Below are 18,687 nucleotides of genomic sequence, written 5' to 3'. Positions count from 1 at the left end.
GTCAGTATCATTATATGATACTTAACATGATACTTTTCAGTAGACTGATGTTGCTGGCAGGGCTGTCTGAAATCATGGTTTGAAAAGTCTGTTCCTGATCTCAATTTCAGCATAATAGAGATACACAGCAGAGTATTTTCTCTTTCCATTTCAGACTGTGGGAAAACAGATTCTGGAGAAACCAGTTGATAAACAAGATGCATATAAGATGCTGTCAAGGTTCGTAGTTTTAAATAAGGTTAAATGAGTTAATCAGGCAATTCTACAACCAGGCAATGTTTTCTGCAGCAATTGGAGCTGCAAAATTCTATAACACTCACGCACAGAGATGCATAAAAGATAACATATGCTCCATGGGGCAAGGACCGTCTTTTTGTACAGTGTGTAGCACAGTGGGGACTTGGTCCATAACTGGGACTCCTAGGCAGTACAATAATACAAGATTATAAATAAAATATTTTTACAAATTACTAATCTGTAGAAGGGATGTGAAATATGGTGTGTTTAGGATCCATTGCTTGGAATTTCCTGACTTGTGTCCTTCCAGAGTCTCAATCACAATGTTGCATTAGTATCATTAGGATAACTTCTTTTGCATTTGCATTGCAATTGTTTTATTATTGACTTCCTTAATAATAAAGTTCTTTAACTGTACAGGCATTTGGTATTGGTCCTTTGCCTCTCCTCAGGTGCGGTTTGCATGATGTGTGTACTAGGAGAAAACTAATCAGGAATTCCTTTTTTGGAGCCATATTGTGCTCTCCTTTACAGTATCAATTTTTTTTTTTTTTGATAGAAGTACACTGAATTTACATTGGTGTAATCAAGAACAAAAATTTTGCCTTTTTTTACTATCATATCTTATTCTCTTGTCATACATTGGGGTCCTTAAGTCATCTCAGGCTTCTATTTCTCTTCTTTGAATGTGGCTCAATCAAGGGGGAGGGATAGCTCAGTGGTTTGAGCATTGGCCTGCTAAACCCAGGATTGTGAGTTCAATCCTTGAGGGGGCCATTTAGGGATCTGGGGCAAAAATTGGGGATTGGTCCTGCTTTGAGCAGGGGGTTGGACTAGATGGTCTACTGAGGTCTCTTCCAACCCTGATATTCTATGATTTGAGCTTAACGATGTCCTCTTCCCCATGTTTCAGACGCATTCTGTTGCTTACCATATGTGAGCTATTTCATTAATGCAATTATTTCTTTCTGCAGCTCATCATTTTTAATAAGCGCCAATTACACAATACTGCAGCCTGTTACCAGGCTAGAACACTTGAACTGATTGTCACTCAATCTCCTAACATTCTAATGCTGTTAGGCTGTTATCCTGTCCTGAGGCCTGAAGGAGAAATCAGATTGTATCTCAATCTGAAGAAACCACGTTTGCCTTCTAGGGGCAACTCACTTACCTACCTTTTTTTCCCTTAAAGGTTTGCAGTTCTGAGATCATGGCAATAAACATTTAAGTAACACAGTAGAAAAATGTCATCAAAGCAAATGTGTTTATGTGCCAGTTTTGTGGGATGTAAGCTTTTAGTGTAAGACAAATATCAAGATAAGAAGTACATAGTAATAATTCATAAATTAAGAAATACTTGCCTACAGTAGTCATGTGTAGGAGGAATGCAGCTCTGGGTTATTCAGGTGGGACCATTAAGTAGGAGGTTACACCGTCACATTTTCTCAAGGCTGCCATTGTACCACTTTTAAAATAAAATGGTGTCTTTGTTAAAGAATGATATGTGAAAAGTCTGCTGATCATTATTCTATTGTGTGGCAAACTGCCAGTGACATACAACTTATTGAATATGAGCTGATGAAAGAGACAAACTAATTTAGGAAAAATTCACTGGACAGAACACATCGCATATGGCTTTCTGGAATTTTTGCTTTGTGACTCTAATTTAGATTTTGTGCTGATGAATTAGGTTTCTCCATTTTGATGGAGCCATAAAAAGTAATGGTTGTTCAGAGCGAATGAGTAAGAGCAGAATGTGATATTATCAGGAGACTAAACATATCCTGCCAAACTCATGAAGGAGTCTGACTGGAAAGGGTCTTCTCATTTAATACATAACTTTGCTTGAAATTATACCATGTTCGGTGACTTCCAGAAAATAGTCACTTTTGTACTAAATGTACAAAGATGTTTTTGGATCAGAATTAATATAAACTGTCTTGTGAGTTACACTACTCAAAAAAAAAAAAAAAAAAAAAAAGTCATCCCAAAACTTTTAAAACAAGATTTTGTTATACAATATTTTTCAGTCCTTAAATGATTAAAGCAACTAGAGTAATTATAAGCGACTTACAATTCTTAGGATATATTACTTGAGAATTTGGGAAGGAGGGGAGGGAATTTGAAATCTCCCCCCCCCCCCCCCCCCCATTTTGCATCCAGTGCTAGCAATGTAAACTCTTGTCTCTTATCTCTGTGTTAATTATCGAATCAGCTACACAAACTTCCCAGGGGTCAGAATGGATGATTTATATTGAGTCGTTTAATGCTTCACAAGTAGTTTACTTCAATGGGACTACCTAGGGTGGGAGGTATTATCTGATATGAGTAAGGGTATCACAATTCAGGTTTAGGATCCTATTTCATAATCAGACTGTCTAATAAGTTAAGCTGTCTTGCCTCAACTTACATTGGTTCTGCTTACACACCTATGAACTGTACAGTTTTCTCTCTGTGCTCAATGTTCCATGCAAAGAGGGTAGTTAACTACTCAGGAGAGTAAAATCCTTTTCATGACAAAATAAGTAATATCAATTCAAGCTTCCCCCACTTCCCCGCTGATATTTCTGAGCCATTCTTTGAAAGCATCATCCCTAGGCAGGTGCAAGGATAGTTCATTCTCCTTGCTCTTTTGGAGCCTGATTCTGCCACTCTCAATTGAGTCACGTGGTACTTTGCTCCATCAATAGCCCAGTTGAAATGAATGGGAATACTGGTGTTGTGAAGTACCAATATTCCCATTCAGCATGAGGAAAGGGAAAGGTACAACCTAGCCCTTCATGGATTATCTTTTTGCTGAAGCTTCCTATCACGGTGCCATTTATTATGGTGATATTCCTGTTTTGCTCATGAGACTGACACTTCTCCTCTAGTACAGTAAAATAAGAACACAAAACCAAAAAACCTAATTTTACCTCAGTGTAAATGAACATATTGTAGGCCACTGAACAGCCAGCAGGTGTTACTATTTTGGGGGCACTAAGCATTGAAAGATTCCAATGACTGTGCCAATCCTTCTGCACCATTTTGTGTTTTAGCTCTTCACCTTTGTGAAAGAAAAATCAAAACCCAATGTCTTGTGTGTAAGGATATGAACCAGAGCTGGTATTTTTCTGTGGTGTCCATTGGCTTATTTGTGGAACACTCTGTAAACCTTTGAAATAGTAATGCAATGATGCATTAATTAAGAAGAAAGAGACTTTATAAAACTCTTCATTTTTTCCCTCCTAGGTTGAGTGGGAAGGAGCACAGTGTCTTTACGGGAGTGGCCATTGTTCACTGCAGCAGTAAAGGTAATTGCAGAGAACTGTACAGATACCTATGTGGTAAAGTCTTATGTTCTTATAGACGTATGTTATCTAATTTTACTCTAATTGTGAAGATGGAACCCTTTCATACAACATCTGATTCTGCCACCCTTTCCCATACTGAGGAGTGGATTATCTGTGTGGAAGCAGAAAGAGGAAAAAGGAGGATCTGGGGGTAAATGTCTTAGTCAGATTTAAGGGTAGAGTGAAAGGAAACCCTAACTCTAACCCTTACCCTAATAATGCGAGAGTTGTAAGAGATGCTGTTTTCGCCTTGTTTTTAGTTTTTAAAGATGGAATGCCGACTTAAGCAGAAACCTTGAGATATGGTAGTGTCTGGAGGGAATTTGCATAAACAAAGGATAACTGTTAGCCGTTGATGTATATAACAGGAAAGTATAAATACTTGTCTTACACTGCTTGTAGGGGGAAGATCTGCCTAAGGTCAGGAGACCCCCCCATCCGACCGCAGTCTTCCTTTGCAATTGGTCGTAATAAACTCTCTCTGACTTGTTGCTCAGAAATGCAGAGTGTCTTCCACACCTGTAATTAAATAAAATAAGCAAACCGTCCTACAAACAAAACATTGTGCTGCACATAAAGGATGATGAGAGAATGGACCATGTGTGACAGATGTTAGTTGCATCACCTAATGCATTGCTGAAGGGTGCTCAGAAATTAGTGTTAAGAGTGGTATAAGAGCCTATTAAGAATAGAATAGGCACTTCATTGAAATCAGTAGGGCTACTGAAAGAGAGCCTGATCCAGTCCCCACTGAAATCAATGGGAGTATCTCCCCGCTCACTTCAGCGGACATTGGATCAGGCCCAGAGTAAACATGAGAAAGGTGGTGGAATCCGATCCGTAGTCATTTTTTTTGCTGGGCTTTATTCTGGTGAGAATGAAGGGGCTATGCTGTTCAAGTATGGTGAAGATTATCACATGTATGGGTCCTACTTAGTTTCTTAATATCTAGGTTGTAAAGAGAATGGCTTCCTAGAAAATTCCTTTTCCATTATTAATAGCGGTTCTAATAAATCTGTTGGGTGGTAGGTGAAAAAATGGTTTGTTCATTAACTTTTAACTGTGCAGTGCTGGGTTTGAGATTGACCTGGACCATATTTTGTTTCATAAATAATTCATTAAAATGTGTGGGTTTCTGACCAGTAAGGGATTTCTCCATCAAATTATGCTGACCAATATGGTCTCATTGTTTCCTTGTACTCCCCCATTGGTCTGTCTATATCCATCTGTTGTCTCATATCTTATACTTTAGATTGTAAGGTCTTTAGGGCAGGAACTGTCTTTGTTCTGTGTCTGTACAGCAACAAGCACAATAGCATCCTGGTTCATGACTAGGGCTCCTAGGTAGTATAACAGCAATAATAAATATTATGGTTTCCTACCATCATTCCATACATGGGGTAAAATCCCGGCACTCTTGAACTTGATGGCAAAGCTCCCACTGAGTTCAGTAAAGTCAGGATTTTACTCAGGGAACTCCCAGAAGTATCAGTTGTCTGAAATTTGTCCAAATCTCTTGCCCCTCTTTCTCTGTTTGCAGATGCCATACAACTCTCTGAAAAGCTTTTTTCAGAATAAATGCTTTTACCTTTAAAGACCAAACCAGTTGTATCAGCAGCCCAGTACCCATATAAAAAATGTGCATATGCAGTGGTGGGAGAAACTACTGTAAAAAAGTTGTCCAGTGGTTTTCAAAGGGTAAACAGTAATTTAAAATGTATAGACTCTTCTTTTGACTTTTACAAGCAAGTAAAGAGGAGCAATCCGGTACTATTGAGAGTATGACAGCAGATTCCATTTTGAGTATATGCACTTAAGCCAAAGCAGCATTTGATGAATGAAAAGTATTCCCCAGAATATTGCAATTAACAGAAAAGTTCCTGGAGTGCACTATTTTTCAGTTAGCAGATCATTAAAAAGCCTGTTACCAAGCATCGTGTTACAGAATGACCACATTGTCATCTTGAAAGGACATTGTCAATTTACGTTTAATCACTTATGCATAATTGTTTTTACTCACTGTTTGTAACCTTCTTGATGAAATCCGAAAGTTGCTTTATGAGAAATGTTAATGTTTTCCGTCACTCACACTGTAGTATTTGGATAAAGCTCTTTATCTCTGATCCATACTGCAGTTCTCTGAGTATTCTGCCAAGAAACTTCCACTGCTGTCAGAATATTAACTAGTGATCTGCAGTGCAGATAAGAGGAGAATATTGCCCTTGGTTTGGTAGGGAAGAGGGAGGGAAACATAATGCTCTATCATTCATTTGGGCCTACTTATAGAGCATTACGTTTCCTTCCTTCTTCCCTACCAAACCAAGAGCAATATTCTCCTCTTATCTGCACTGCAGATCACTAGTTAAAATATATATATATTTGGCAGTATGCTTCAGATCCCTTGGAGCAACCCACATGGGCTCTAATTCCAGCACTCAAAGGCTTTTTTGCATGCAGAGAAATCTGCACAACTCTGCATTGCAGGTTGCTCACAACCAGCTTCGAGCTACAGAAACCAAAAGTGCTTGTGTCGGTTTAAATGGGATGTTACAGCTCAGCACTGCTCTCTACTGCTGCAGAGGAAATGTTAGGATAATAGGGATTGCTGGATGACACAGACTGCTGCTTGCAGCTATTGTATGTGCTTATATGCACTGCTGCAGTTGTATGCTGTGACACATTGCTAGATATAATGGCATTCAGAATGTTAGGGGGGTGGCTACTGCATTTCTTTTACTCTGTTTCTGATTGCATGTCCACTGAATCTGATTTTGAGCTAGGCAGATTTCCTGCCAGTGCAGGCAATCCACCAGTAGTCATGCAATGACAGAATTAATTCTGGGAGCATTCCATAAAGGGGGAATAAGCTCTTCCTATCCAAATTTCATCCTACTATGATTCTCTCTCTCCCTCTCCACCTGGATAGAGAGTTACATGCTGTGACTCTGCAGAATTAGACAATGTGGGGTTTTACTCACTTTGGCTTTCTTGAATAGATATTCCACTTGCACTTGGGAGTAAGCCCTTGTCTTGCTTACTTCTGGGGGAATTCTGCATCAAAAAATTAAAAATTCTGAGCACAATATTTTAAAATTCTGCATAATTTTTGTCAAAATAACACAATATAATCAAGCTGGTTTCTGTTATTTTGGTAATTTATTTAAACTAGAATGCAAAGAATGGAGAATGGTAGCGAGGAGCATTAGAGGAAATCGCCAAAACCCCTTTGTCTAATAGTATATTGCTAGTATTAACCCTTTACTTCTAGTTATTAGTCAACAAATATGTGCAGCCGTATGCTGAGTGCTACATCATAGGCGACTGAAGAGGAAGTGAGGGCTGGGGCTCGCAAAAAAACTCACAATTTTTACTGGCTTCTGACCATCTCCAAAAAGGTCAGTAGCAAAAAGTTCATGGAGCACATTTTGATAGGAAAGTTTTTCAGTCCAAACATTTGGACCAGTTCTAATCACTAAAGCACCATATGGTCCTTTACAATACAGCTCCTTTAGACCACTCTGGCAATGTAAAGGAGCCTTAAAATTTTTACACCTATTTTATACTCCTGGGGGAATTCACTAAGCAGGCAGGCTTCTGCATTCTGCTCTGCCTGAGGGAACAGAGCCTGCTCCACGCCTACCTCTTCAGAAACACCCCAGAGCCCTGCCCCTCCACAATGAGCATGCTGCAATTGCGAGCAAGAGGGATAGAGTGTCTCTCTCGCACGCCACTGCCCAGCCCCCTACCCCCCAGTGGTGATTTATGTCTCTACCAGCTGCTCTGGGTGCCCAAACCAACCTGCCTGCATTACTGGGGATGGGTCGCATGACCTCTCTTGCAGCTTCCCTTTGCTTCCCCTTTTTCCGCGGGGAAGCAAAGAAATCTGCAGGGGCCGTGAATTCTGCGCAAGCGCAGTGATGCAGTATTCCCCCAGGAGTAGCGCATATATATATATACAGGAATCTGGACCTTTCACTGACAAAGGCCATTAATAAGGGAGGCAAGGAAGTAGGTCAAATTTTTGAGCCCACTAACCTTAAAAGCATCTCTTAAATACATCTCTTCCTAAAATAGAATCAAAAGTCTGCCTGTATAACTGTTTTCTCGGGTGAACAATGTCAGTTGCAGAGTATTCAAAAGGTAAACTATTTATCAAGAGTTAGTTTATCCTTTAGTCTCATTACTGGTTTGCCAAAGTCTCCCTGTAGAACGTGAAATTAAAGTGCCTGAAACCACTATGACTTATTGCTAAAAGCAGCCAAGTCAGTAGGCTGTAAATTGGCCATTCAGCAGTCTGTTTGACCAAGGCAGGAGGGGAGGGAGTTTTGGATGCCACAGAAAGGGCAGCTTGACCCCATGTCCTTCCTGATAAGAATTGTGTTGAAGTTGCTGAAACATGCATTTTTAGAAGAGCAGGATGTGCCCCAGGAATGTCTATTGGGGCCTCAAGGCTGCAAACTCTGGAAAAACCCACACCTGGTTAATCAATAATCAGAAGGAGCTTCTTGCTTGCTCATTGGAACTGCTTGCTTAACAAGTTTTCTTTAAGGGACATGTAATTCTATTACTAATGTGTAAATAAGGGGGAAAAGTTTGAGGTAGGGGGGCTCTTCGGGACTGGACTCTCCCTCTGGATTCATCTTGTGTTCCCCACTGACAGATAGGCTGCCGCTGTGCCACTCGAGAGCCACACTCAGCTTCGGTAATTATTGAGGATTGGGGGTGTTTTACTAACCTGTTGCGGAGGTGTATAAGTGCTTGAGACTAAGTAAAGTTTAGCTTTAAAAGAAAACCCTGTTGTGTTGTCCTGTTTGTGCCAGCCATCTAGCGTTCGGACGGCCATGTCTCCCCTGATTTATTTCCTGACACCACCTCCCACAGAGTAAAAGTTACCAAGAGCTTTGGGTTGAAAGAACCCCGGGTAACAATGTTACAATTCTTTGTTTACAGTGGGATTTTTTGTTGTAGATAATCGTCTGGAGACTGAAGTCACTGATTTCTATGAAGAGACAAAAGTTAAATTTGCTGAACTATCTGAGGAGCTTTTGTGGGAGTATATTCACAGTGGTGAACCAATGTAAGTAGGCTGCTGAACGCAGCACATCTAACTTCAGTTTAGGCCTTAAGACATTGTTGGCCTCAAATACGAAGGAAGCAGTATGCCACGTTTTGGGGGGAAATTGGCCGTGTGTATATGCAGTTGTTGATGTTCTGCGTGAAACAAAAACGAAGTTAATGTTGCATTCACAACATTGACTAGGATTTGAATTCCCAGGGTGGAAACTCTGAACCCAATCTTTTTAAGCGTGCTAGCAGTCTTTTTCTCAATAGCCCCTTAATTTGAAAGTTCAGGCAATGGATGGCACAATGGAATTGTGCAGTATTCTGTTTTAGGCCCAATTTTAGTTTAATTATTGCCTGATCCCAATGAAGGTAATTGGAACCCATCTACTGACTTCAGTGACCAATGAAACAGATTGTTAGTGAGAAAAGAATTAGGCCCTCAATGGATATAGTATGGAAAGTTGGAAGAGCCTTAGCTTATCCTTACACTTACAATGAACTCTATCCTGCATTCTGTGAGGCACTTTCAACTCCTACTGAAGTCAGCTGGTGTTTAGGACATGCAGCAGCTCACAGTAGTGAGGATATAGAGCCAGTTATCATTGCATGTTCCAGTTATGAGTGCACTACCTACAGCAGAACTCTTACAAAGTGGAGAAAACACTTGCATTTGTTTTGTATTAATCAGCACTAATAAATGTCCATGTTGATACTAACAGCTTAATCAAGATATACAGAGAGCTGGAAGGAGTCTTTGCTTAGATTTATCTATGAGTTGAGTCATTAACAGCTACAGGCTTCTACCTGTAAACCAATAATGGGGCAGCGGCTGCTGAAGGGACTGTAATGTTAAAGCTTCTCATCTCTATGGAAAACTATGCAAACACATACAGAATCAATACAGAAGTGGCTGCACTGCCTTCAGTGGAAAACAGGCCTGGAATTAGCAGGGTTACTGTCCGGAAGGGTTACAGTGTGCAAATTACATGGGGAAATTGACAGACTATGTTCCCACATTAGTTTGACTCTAGCCACTGCTACTGGGGAGGGATAGGTAATACAAAAAAAAAAAAAACCCACTAGACTGTAAATCTAATTTAAAAAAAAATACAGGAGAAGTTTTTATATTGCTACAGAGAAAGATGCAAGTTTTTCTGTTGTATAGATTTGTACTCCTCATGATTCATAGATTCCAAGCCCAGAGTGGACCACTGTGATCATCCAGTCTGACCTCCTGTGTAACACAGGCCATAGAACTTCCCCAAAATAGAGCAGATCTTCTAGAAAAACATCCAGTTTTGTTTTTGAAATTGCCAGTGATGGAGAATCTACCATGACCCTTAGTAAATTGTTCCAATGGTTGATTGCCCTCACTGTTAAAAACATGCATCTTATTTCCAGTCTGAATTTGTTTAGCTTCAACTTCCAGCCCATGTTTCATGTTTTTCTGTTAGACTGAAGAGTCTATTATCAAATATTTATTCCCCATCTAGGTACCTAAAGACTGTAATCAAGTCACCTCTTAACCTTCTCTTTGTTAAGCTGAAGAAATTGAGCTCTTTGAGTCTATCACTATAAGGCATGTTTTCCACTCCTTTTAATAATTCTCATGACTCTTCTCTAAACCCTCTCTAATTTATCAACATCCTTCTTGAATTGGGGACACCAACTCTGAAAACAGTATTCCAATAATGGTTACACCAATGCCAAATAATATAACCTCCCTGCTCCTACTTGAGATTCCCGTTTATCTATCTCAGGATTGCATTAGTCCTTTTGGCAGCTGATTATTCACCACAACCTCCAAATCTTTTCCAGAGTCATGGCTTCTCAGGATAGCGTCCCCGACCCTGTAAGCATTGCCTACATTTTGTTCCTAGATGTATACATTTACATTTAACCATATTAAAATGCATATTATTTGTTTGTGCTCCGCTTACAGAGTGATCTGGATCATTTGGTATCAGTGAACTGTCCTCCTTTGTTATTTACCAGTCCCCCAATTTTTGTCATCTTCAAACTTTGAGTGATGATTTTATGTTTTCTTCTAGGACATTGATATAAATGTTAAAAGCGTAGGGTCAAGAACTGATCTCTGTGGAACCCTACTACAAATACACCTTGATAACAATTCCCCATTTACAGTTACATTTTGACGCCTGTCAGTTAGCCAGCTTTTAATCTGTTTTAGTGTGCTCCATGTTCATTTTATATTGTTCTAAATATTTAATCAAAATGTCATGCAGTACTAAGTCAAACACCTTGCATCAACACTACTGTGTTTATCAACCAAAATTGTAATTCATTAACTTTGACATGGGTTGAGTAAAATCCTAAACAATTGCACTTAACTAGAGGTAGTTTTTTGTCTCAAAAATGTGATCTGTTTGTTTTTTATTCTTCCGGGGAAAGTCAGACCATTCAGGTAGTGCTTTCTTGGTGTTCTCAGTAAAATAAATGGTAGTAATCATGCAGTGGATCAGAGTTTGAGACTAATGGAGTCTTTCATCCCCAAGTCAGCATGGGCTGAATCCTTTGGTGGTGTGGGGTTGAAAAGTCTTTCTGGTGCTGAGACCCTTCTGAGTCATGTAATAGGCTTATTGACAGCTCTGAAAAGAGCAGCATTGCTGTGCTGTGGAGAGAGTTTTTTCCAGCCATCTTTGGATACATGGAATATCGCACAATGTGGGATCTTATAGGATGTAAAAAGCGGGAGGGAAATAAGAGATGAACCTTCTTGATTTGGAGAATAACCCTTCATATTTCTAAATCAACTAGGTCATTTTGTCTTATTCAGCTGATGTTTTTAAATTCATTTTAATCTGTGAATGCCATTAACATTCCCTCGAGAGAGAAGATGTTAAATAAAATTGAACCTAGCACAAATCCTTAGTCTTTACAGTCCATCAAGCACTATCAGGCCTTGTGTGTCCTCCCTTTTATCCAAGCCTACTTGAATGAGGTTTTCAAGAAGATTTCAGGAGACACTTACAACTGAATTTTAATAAAGCATTTATTAGAATTGCCATGTTCCCTCTTATTCTCCCTCCACCCCCCCCCCGGCCTCCACTAATTAGCCAGCATTCTTAGAATGTCATGAGCGTTCATGGAGACAGGTGGGTTTGTATAAAATTTAAGTAGCACTAATCAGTCCAAGGCTGGGGAAGTGAGAAATCTAAGGAAGCTATGGCGCTTACACATTATGTATCTTTAAAAGAATTGCCAGATCTGTCACATCGCCCAGTACTGTGTGATTTTGTAATCCATTATATTACATATACTCTACACCCAGCTATAGACCAGATCATTGGCCCCTGCTCCACCCTTCTTCAGCTACCTCTGCAGTACGATGCCCAGGAAACTGTGTAGCGCCAGATCTATACAACTAGCTCTACACAATCTATTCCAGCCGTCTTGTAGCATAGGAGCTGTGTTGAAGGTGAAAGGGTAAGTCTCCAGAGTGCCTTGCACTCTGGAATCCTGAGCCGGTGGAGCAGCCCCTCGGGGGTTGTTACTTTTAGCATAAGTAAGTTAGTGCAGCCTCAGACCTTGTGTTAGGAGCTGAGCTGGCCTCCAGCTGACTCTGAGATCAGGAGAGTGCAAAGGTGATTTTGAACTATTTTTGTCCCAGTCCCCTAGGGTGCTGCAATAAACATAGCTCTGCTGGATCTGAAGATTTGGCTCCATAACTCTTAATTTCCTCTCATGTTTAAAACCTCAACCTTCATGTTCCATTGGCCTTGCTTTTGGCTAGTAATAATATAATCACATTTAGTAGGATAAGAGGAACCAATGTAAATTCGACCCAAACAAGAATAATTAAATCTGGGGCAGGAGCAGTTTGTTACAAAGAATAAGGTGATCACTTGGATCTGTGTGGGGGAAAAAATACATTAAAAAAAAAAAAAAAAAAAGAGTACACATTAGCAGAGAAATTCCCAGTATGCTTTTGGGAACACTGATTTAGTGAACTAATCTCCCTCGAGTATGCAACTGATGAAAAAAATGAGATTTGAGGGGCAAACTATTGGGATTTTTAGATAGAATTTAAAGTTTAGCATGAGAAATCCAGACGTTGTGATTATGGCCTCTGGAAGAGTGAGAGAGCATTGCTGAAGCACAGTTGCAGCAGAATTACAGTTGGGAGGAATTGGACAGCACATCTTAGCTGTTCTTTCTGCTACCAGACTGTTAATTAACAGCGAGAGACCGAGGTGGGCTTCTGGGGGTCAAAAGTTCACATAATCTATTCTGCCCCGTCTGAGACAGATCAGACTGAAAACTGTATACCTGAGAGGAGGGGAAGCATCTGCTCTGGGTTGATGTGGGAGTAATTGAGGATACCAACCTACAAATTACATGCAAACCAATGTGTGCCCTGGGAAGAGGAAGTTTTTCTTTCATCCATCTTTTCCTGTGTCCATTTATGTAGGCTAAAGCAGTCCTCTACTGAAGAACTTGTTCAGACATTACTTCTGCACCAAATAAGAAGCTTTTTCTTGTGAGGGTCCAGCTTCATGATGTCATGGCCAACTTAGTCATTACACAGAATACCAAAAAGCAAAGCAATACATTTCTGTATTATTGAGGATTGCATCAAGTTGCTGGTGACATGGTGGACAAAACCCAAGAACCCTGTAATACAAAGATTGGCTTACTCAGTGCTTCTGATATTTACTAGACTCCTTTGAGCCAGGGTCTAAATCTACAAGCATGAAGCAGATAAAAAAATGATGTGGAAAGCACTGTCCTGGGGCAGCATATTGGTGATGAGCCCAGCTTCCCTCTCAAACTTCTGGAAAGGGTGCTGAAATGGCTTCTGGGGCTGTCCCTGGTTTCTGCACAGGGATTCTTTCATATCACTCTCTAGGTAGTGGGTGTCGGACAAATAGGAAGCCTCCCAATCTTTTGCCTGCTGGTGGGGAGAAAATATAACGCTGTTCTCTCCCTCTCTGGCTTTCCCCCCCTGCTCTCCTTCCCACCCTGGGGCTTCCTACCTGCTGTGAGTGTCTTTACTATCTCCTTCCCGCAGCTGTCTGAATGGTTTTTGGGGGGAAGGGCTGGGCCTTAGCTATTCTATACCTCCTGGGTTCTGTGACATTACTCAGGGGGTCCTATCTGCTACTCCCTTGCTCCAGCTTCTATTTTGGAATCTCTTCTCTAGTAGTAATGAAAAGCTCTAGTGCAGTGGTTCCCAAACTGGGGTTTGCAAAATGTTACAGGGGGTTCTCGGGGGAAAAAAATCCCTAATGGTGGACAGAGTTGTCCCTAGGGACCCCAGGCAGCATGGGGCCAGCAGCCCGGAGCCCATGGACTTCCAAGAGCGAAGCAGATCAAAGCAAGCATATCTATCAGACTGAGGAGATTTAAACTTCAAGACTCCTTATAAGAAATGGAAAGGGAGGTGGATATTTTTTGCTGTTTTTTAAATTAAATAGGCAGCTAGTATTGTTTTTAAATTATTATGAAGAACAAGTTTAAGCTTTGTTGTAATGTGCGGTGTTTGCTTGGACTGCTCAAGACCTGAATGCTTGTGTAGGAGGAACTCTTCAAGTTGGCTTCTTAAATACCATCATGCTGTTTCACTATCTGATACTCCTTGATGAAACCTAGGAGCCTTGTCTTGTATCACTTTGAATAAGCTTAGTATAAGCTACGAAAGTGAGATCTTGGAAGAGTGTTGCCATTTTCATAATGTAATAAAAATACTGTAATGATAGATAATAATAAACAGTGTGTAATCATGTCATAAACACAAATTTTATATTTTCAAGATCACTGCTTTTATCATTTATACTCAGGGAAAGGAGAAAATCCCTGGAAATGTTCATTTTGAGGAGCAGGTTTGCGAGACTTGACGTTTTAGTGAAATGGGTTCACAGGTGGTTAAAGTTTGGGAACCACTGCTCTCGTGCCATTCTCTGCTTCTGCTCTTAATTCCCAAGCAGCAACACATTAATATGAATGTGATTTCTGTCAATTTCATTGCCCTCCACATGGCTTTCATTGCCCTCCACAGGGCTTTCAATAACAGCAGTTAAACCAGCAAGAGTACTGCAACTTGGAAAGGCTTTAAGTATCAATGACACAGGCACAAGAATCTTAGAAATGTAGGACTGGAAGGGACCTCGATAGGCCGTTATGGGGTATGGCTACACTTGCAGATGTAGAGCGCTTTGAGTTAAACCCGCCTTCGGAGAGCGCAGTAGGGAAAGTGCTGTAGTCTGTCCACCCTAACAGCTTCAAGCACACTGGCGTGGCCACATTTGCAGCACTTGCAGCGGCATTGGGAGCGGTGCATTATGGGCAGCTATCCCAGCATGCAACTGACTGCAACGTGCTTTTCAAATTGTGGGGGTGGGGTGGAGTGTGACAAGGAGTGTGTTGTATGTATGTGGGGGTAGAGAGAGTTGGTTTTTTGGGGGGCTGAGAGCATGTCAGCATGCTGTCTTGTAAATTCATACAGCAGCAGACCTTCCCTTCCCCTGCTACCCCCGCCTCTCTCTCACACACAGTATTCCACACTAATGGCTTGCTTTGTCTCGGAGCCGGCTGTCAGAAACGGAGCTTTCAAAGGGCATATCCGCATTCCTATGTGAGTTCAAAACCATGACAAGAGTGGCCACTTGACTTAAGGGGATTATGGGACGTTTCTGGAGGCTGATCAGAGCGCAGTAATGCAACACCTCGTTCAAACCAGCGCCCGGGCATTTCAGCCACTATGCAACAAGCGTTAATCTTCTTGCCGAGGTGTAATACCAGGAGCGCTGGAGTCAGAGCACTCTACGTGCCTTGCCAGGGTAGTGAGCTAGGGTGCCCGGGGCTGCTTTAATGCACTCTAACTTGCAAGTGTGGCCAAGCCCTATGTCCAGTTCCATGCACTGAGGCAGGGCTATGTATTATCTAGACCATCCGTGACAGGTGTTTGTCTAACCTGTTCTTTAAAATCTCCAATGACTGAGATTCCACAACCTGCCTAGGTAATTTGTTCCAGTGCTTATCTATCCTTCCAGTTAGGAAGTTTTTCTTGATGTCAAACCTAAATCTCCCTTGCTGAAATTTAAGCCCATTGCTTCTTGTCCTATCCTCACTGGTTAAAGAGATCAATTTATCACCCTCCTCTTTATAACAACCTTTTATGTATGTGAAGACTGTTATCATGTTCCCCCCCCCCCCCGCCCCAGTCTTCTCTTCTCCAGACTAAATTTCTTCAATCTTTCCTCATTGATCATATGTTTTAGACCTTTTATCATTTTTGTTGCTCTCCTCTGGACTTGCTCCAATTTGTTCATATCTTTCCTGAAGTGTGGTGCCCAGAATTGGACACAGTATTCCAGTTGAGGCCTTATCAATGCTGAGTAGAGTAGAAGAATTACTTTTCATGCCTTGCTTACAACACTTCTGGTACTACATCCCAGAATGATGTTCGTGGTTTTTTTTGTTTTTTTTTGTTTTTTTTTTTTTTTTTGCAAAAGTGGTACATGTTGACTTTTATATTTAGTTTGTGATCCACTATGACCCCCAGAACCTTTCTGCAGTACTCCTTCCTAGGCAGTCATTTCCCATTTTCTATGCGTGCAGCTGATTGTTCCTTCCTAATTGTAACACTTTGCATTTGTCCTTATTTAATTTCATCCTGTTTATTTCAGACCATTTCTCCAGTTTGTCAAGATCATTTTGAATTCTAATCCTGTCCTCCAAAGCACTTGCAGCCCCTCCCAGCTTGGTATCATGAGCAAACTTTATAAGAAATAGTGCAATGCTAAAGCCAGAAAAAGTCATTGCAAACTGTCAGTCTCTCCACCTGCCTATCTAGGAGGACAGCACTGCTTGGTTCATATTTGTAAAGTTATCATCGCAGCCACCAGGGCTAGCTATTTAACTCCTGAAATGAAAGCTTAGTTTCTGCACCCATGGCACTTTCTCGTCCTAGCATCACACTTGCCAAGAAAAGCTTCCCACCTTCACACCAGAGTTTAGGAGAGTGGATTTTTCAAACCCTGTGCTTAATTATAATCCATAGCAGAGATAGGTGCATGGACAGCCTTTGGGTTTCAGCCCCAGGCTCTCAAAGAATAAAGGCCAAAGTTACAGTTTGCGTAAGCAGGCACAGTTTTATGGAAGTCAGTGGAGTTGCACCTACCTTGCATCCAGAGTTAATTTGGAACCTGGCTTAACCCATCAAGTTTCTGGAGTTGGATCCAGTCTCTGTATGAAAAGACCATTGACCTGCTGCCTCTCTGCACGTTTCAAAGCTCTGTTAGCCATGTGACTCCAGTCCAGTATGGCCTTTCACAGTAGCTAACCTAGTAGAGATTATCCTGCCCATTTACCCATTGTTACACTGTTGAAGTATCACTCATAAATACAATTTTTGGGACATGATTTCCAGGTTGTTTAACAGATGAAAAGGGAGCATTCCCTTGTGCTGTAATTTTTCAGCCCACACCTTTTGAAGTATTCTCCTGAAATAGATACTGTATCCCTTTTCATTGCTTGTAGAACATATTAGATATATACATGGCTTGCCTTGACCTCAGGAGGAATCACATCCAAGGGCAGTCAGTGAAGCATGTTTTGGTACAATACTGACATTAGTGAGTTGCATTTAAAAAAAGATGGGGTGGGGGGTGTTTAATAGTGGTTAAAAAGTCAAGGTCCTCAAGGGCTTTCTTATTAGTTGCAAGATCCAATGTAGGTGAACTGATGTAGTCTACTGCTCTTGCATAATTGATAACCCTAAAAGATTGCTTTAGAAAAAGGTCTGTGATAGCCACGTATCAGTAAATTCATCTAGTCTGAAATGTCAACAAGGTAGTTCACTGCTAGAGTTTACACACACTTTCACAATGGCTTTTTTTTTTTAAAGTATAAATATTTACCAATTCCTTGAAGTTTAGCACTGGAGGAATTATTAGGAGACCAGTGGGAGGGAATTTTAACTCTCGTCAGTGCATATAACCTTTTACTTTACAATAGAAACAGTGGCTAAGTGATATGTGGCATTGTGTGCGGTTACGTACAGGCAGATGGTGAGGCACTAGGCTAAAAGCTTTGCTGCATGTGTTGTTGATCAGTGAATTTATGCCAAGGGTGAACCTTGGTAGCTGAAAGTCTGACAGCACCTCTTGCCATGGGAGAGGACTGAAGTAAAATGCTAGAAAGGGGTTGTCATAAATATAAAGGGAAGGGTAACCACCTTTCTGTATACAGTGCTATAAAATCCCTCCTGGCCAGAGTCAACATCCTGTTACCTGTGTGAAAGTAGAATGAATTATATTGAAATTATAATTCGATAAAGAAACGCTACTTGAAGGGTTTGTTGAAATATAGTTGTCAGGAAGAGAAACATTAAGGAGTGTGAAACAGTGGGTCCTCAAATTAATTAACTTAGAGCTCCTACTGAGCTAGGAGATTGGTAAACGTTAATATGCAAATAAGATATGTATGTATATTGGTCAGTTTCTACTTCCTTTTGTCTCTTATGTTAAATTGGCTTTGGTTTATCTGTATAAATAAGTTAGCTTGAGCCTCAGAGAGGGTCTCACATATCTGGGTGCATTGGCAAAGCGCTTTGCTAATAAACAGAGTGGTCTGATAAATTATGTGAGTCCTGAATCTGACTTTGACACCTGTGAAGGGTTAAGAAGCTCAGCTAACCTTGCTGGCACCTGACCCAAAGGACTAATAAGGGGACAAGATACTTTCAAATCTTGGGGGGGAAGGCTTTTGTTTTGTGCTCTTTGTTTATGTGGTTGTTCTCTCTTGGGACTGAGAGAGGCCAGACAGAAACCCATCTTCTCCAACCCATCCTAATGCAAGTCTCCAATATTGCAACCAGTATAAGTAAGCCAGGCAAGGTGGATTAGTTTATCTTTTGTTTTATGTGAATTTTCCCTGTGTTAAGAGGGACGTTTATTCCTGTTTTCTGTAACTTTAAGGTTTTGCCCAGAGAGGGATCCTCTGTGTTTTGAATCTGAATACCCTTAAAGTATTTTCCATCCTGATTTTACAGAGATGATTTTTACCTTTCTTTTTTTTTTTAAATAAAATC

General features: G+C 40.7%; 1 protein-coding gene across 3 annotated transcripts in view; it reads left to right on the top strand.

Moving 5' to 3' along the window:
• Positions 1 to 18,687, top strand: part of ASMTL (acetylserotonin O-methyltransferase like) — a 57,703-nt gene that overhangs the window by 6,879 nt on the left and 32,137 nt on the right. For all 3 annotated transcript variants that reach the window (XM_037899509.2, XM_007063230.4, XM_043537747.1), the window contains 3 exons: positions 155 to 219; positions 3,469 to 3,530; positions 8,538 to 8,646. In XM_037899509.2, coding sequence (XP_037755437.1) covers positions 155 to 219; positions 3,469 to 3,530; positions 8,538 to 8,646 — 236 coding nt within the window. The remainder of the gene's footprint in view (positions 1 to 154; positions 220 to 3,468; positions 3,531 to 8,537; positions 8,647 to 18,687) is intronic.

This window comes from Chelonia mydas, chromosome 1 (genome assembly GCF_015237465.2).
Source record: "Chelonia mydas isolate rCheMyd1 chromosome 1, rCheMyd1.pri.v2, whole genome shotgun sequence".
NCBI lineage: Eukaryota > Metazoa > Chordata > Testudines > Cheloniidae > Chelonia > Chelonia mydas.
The sequence above is the reverse complement of the archived record's forward strand: the minus strand, read 5'-3'. Positions and strand labels throughout refer to the sequence as shown.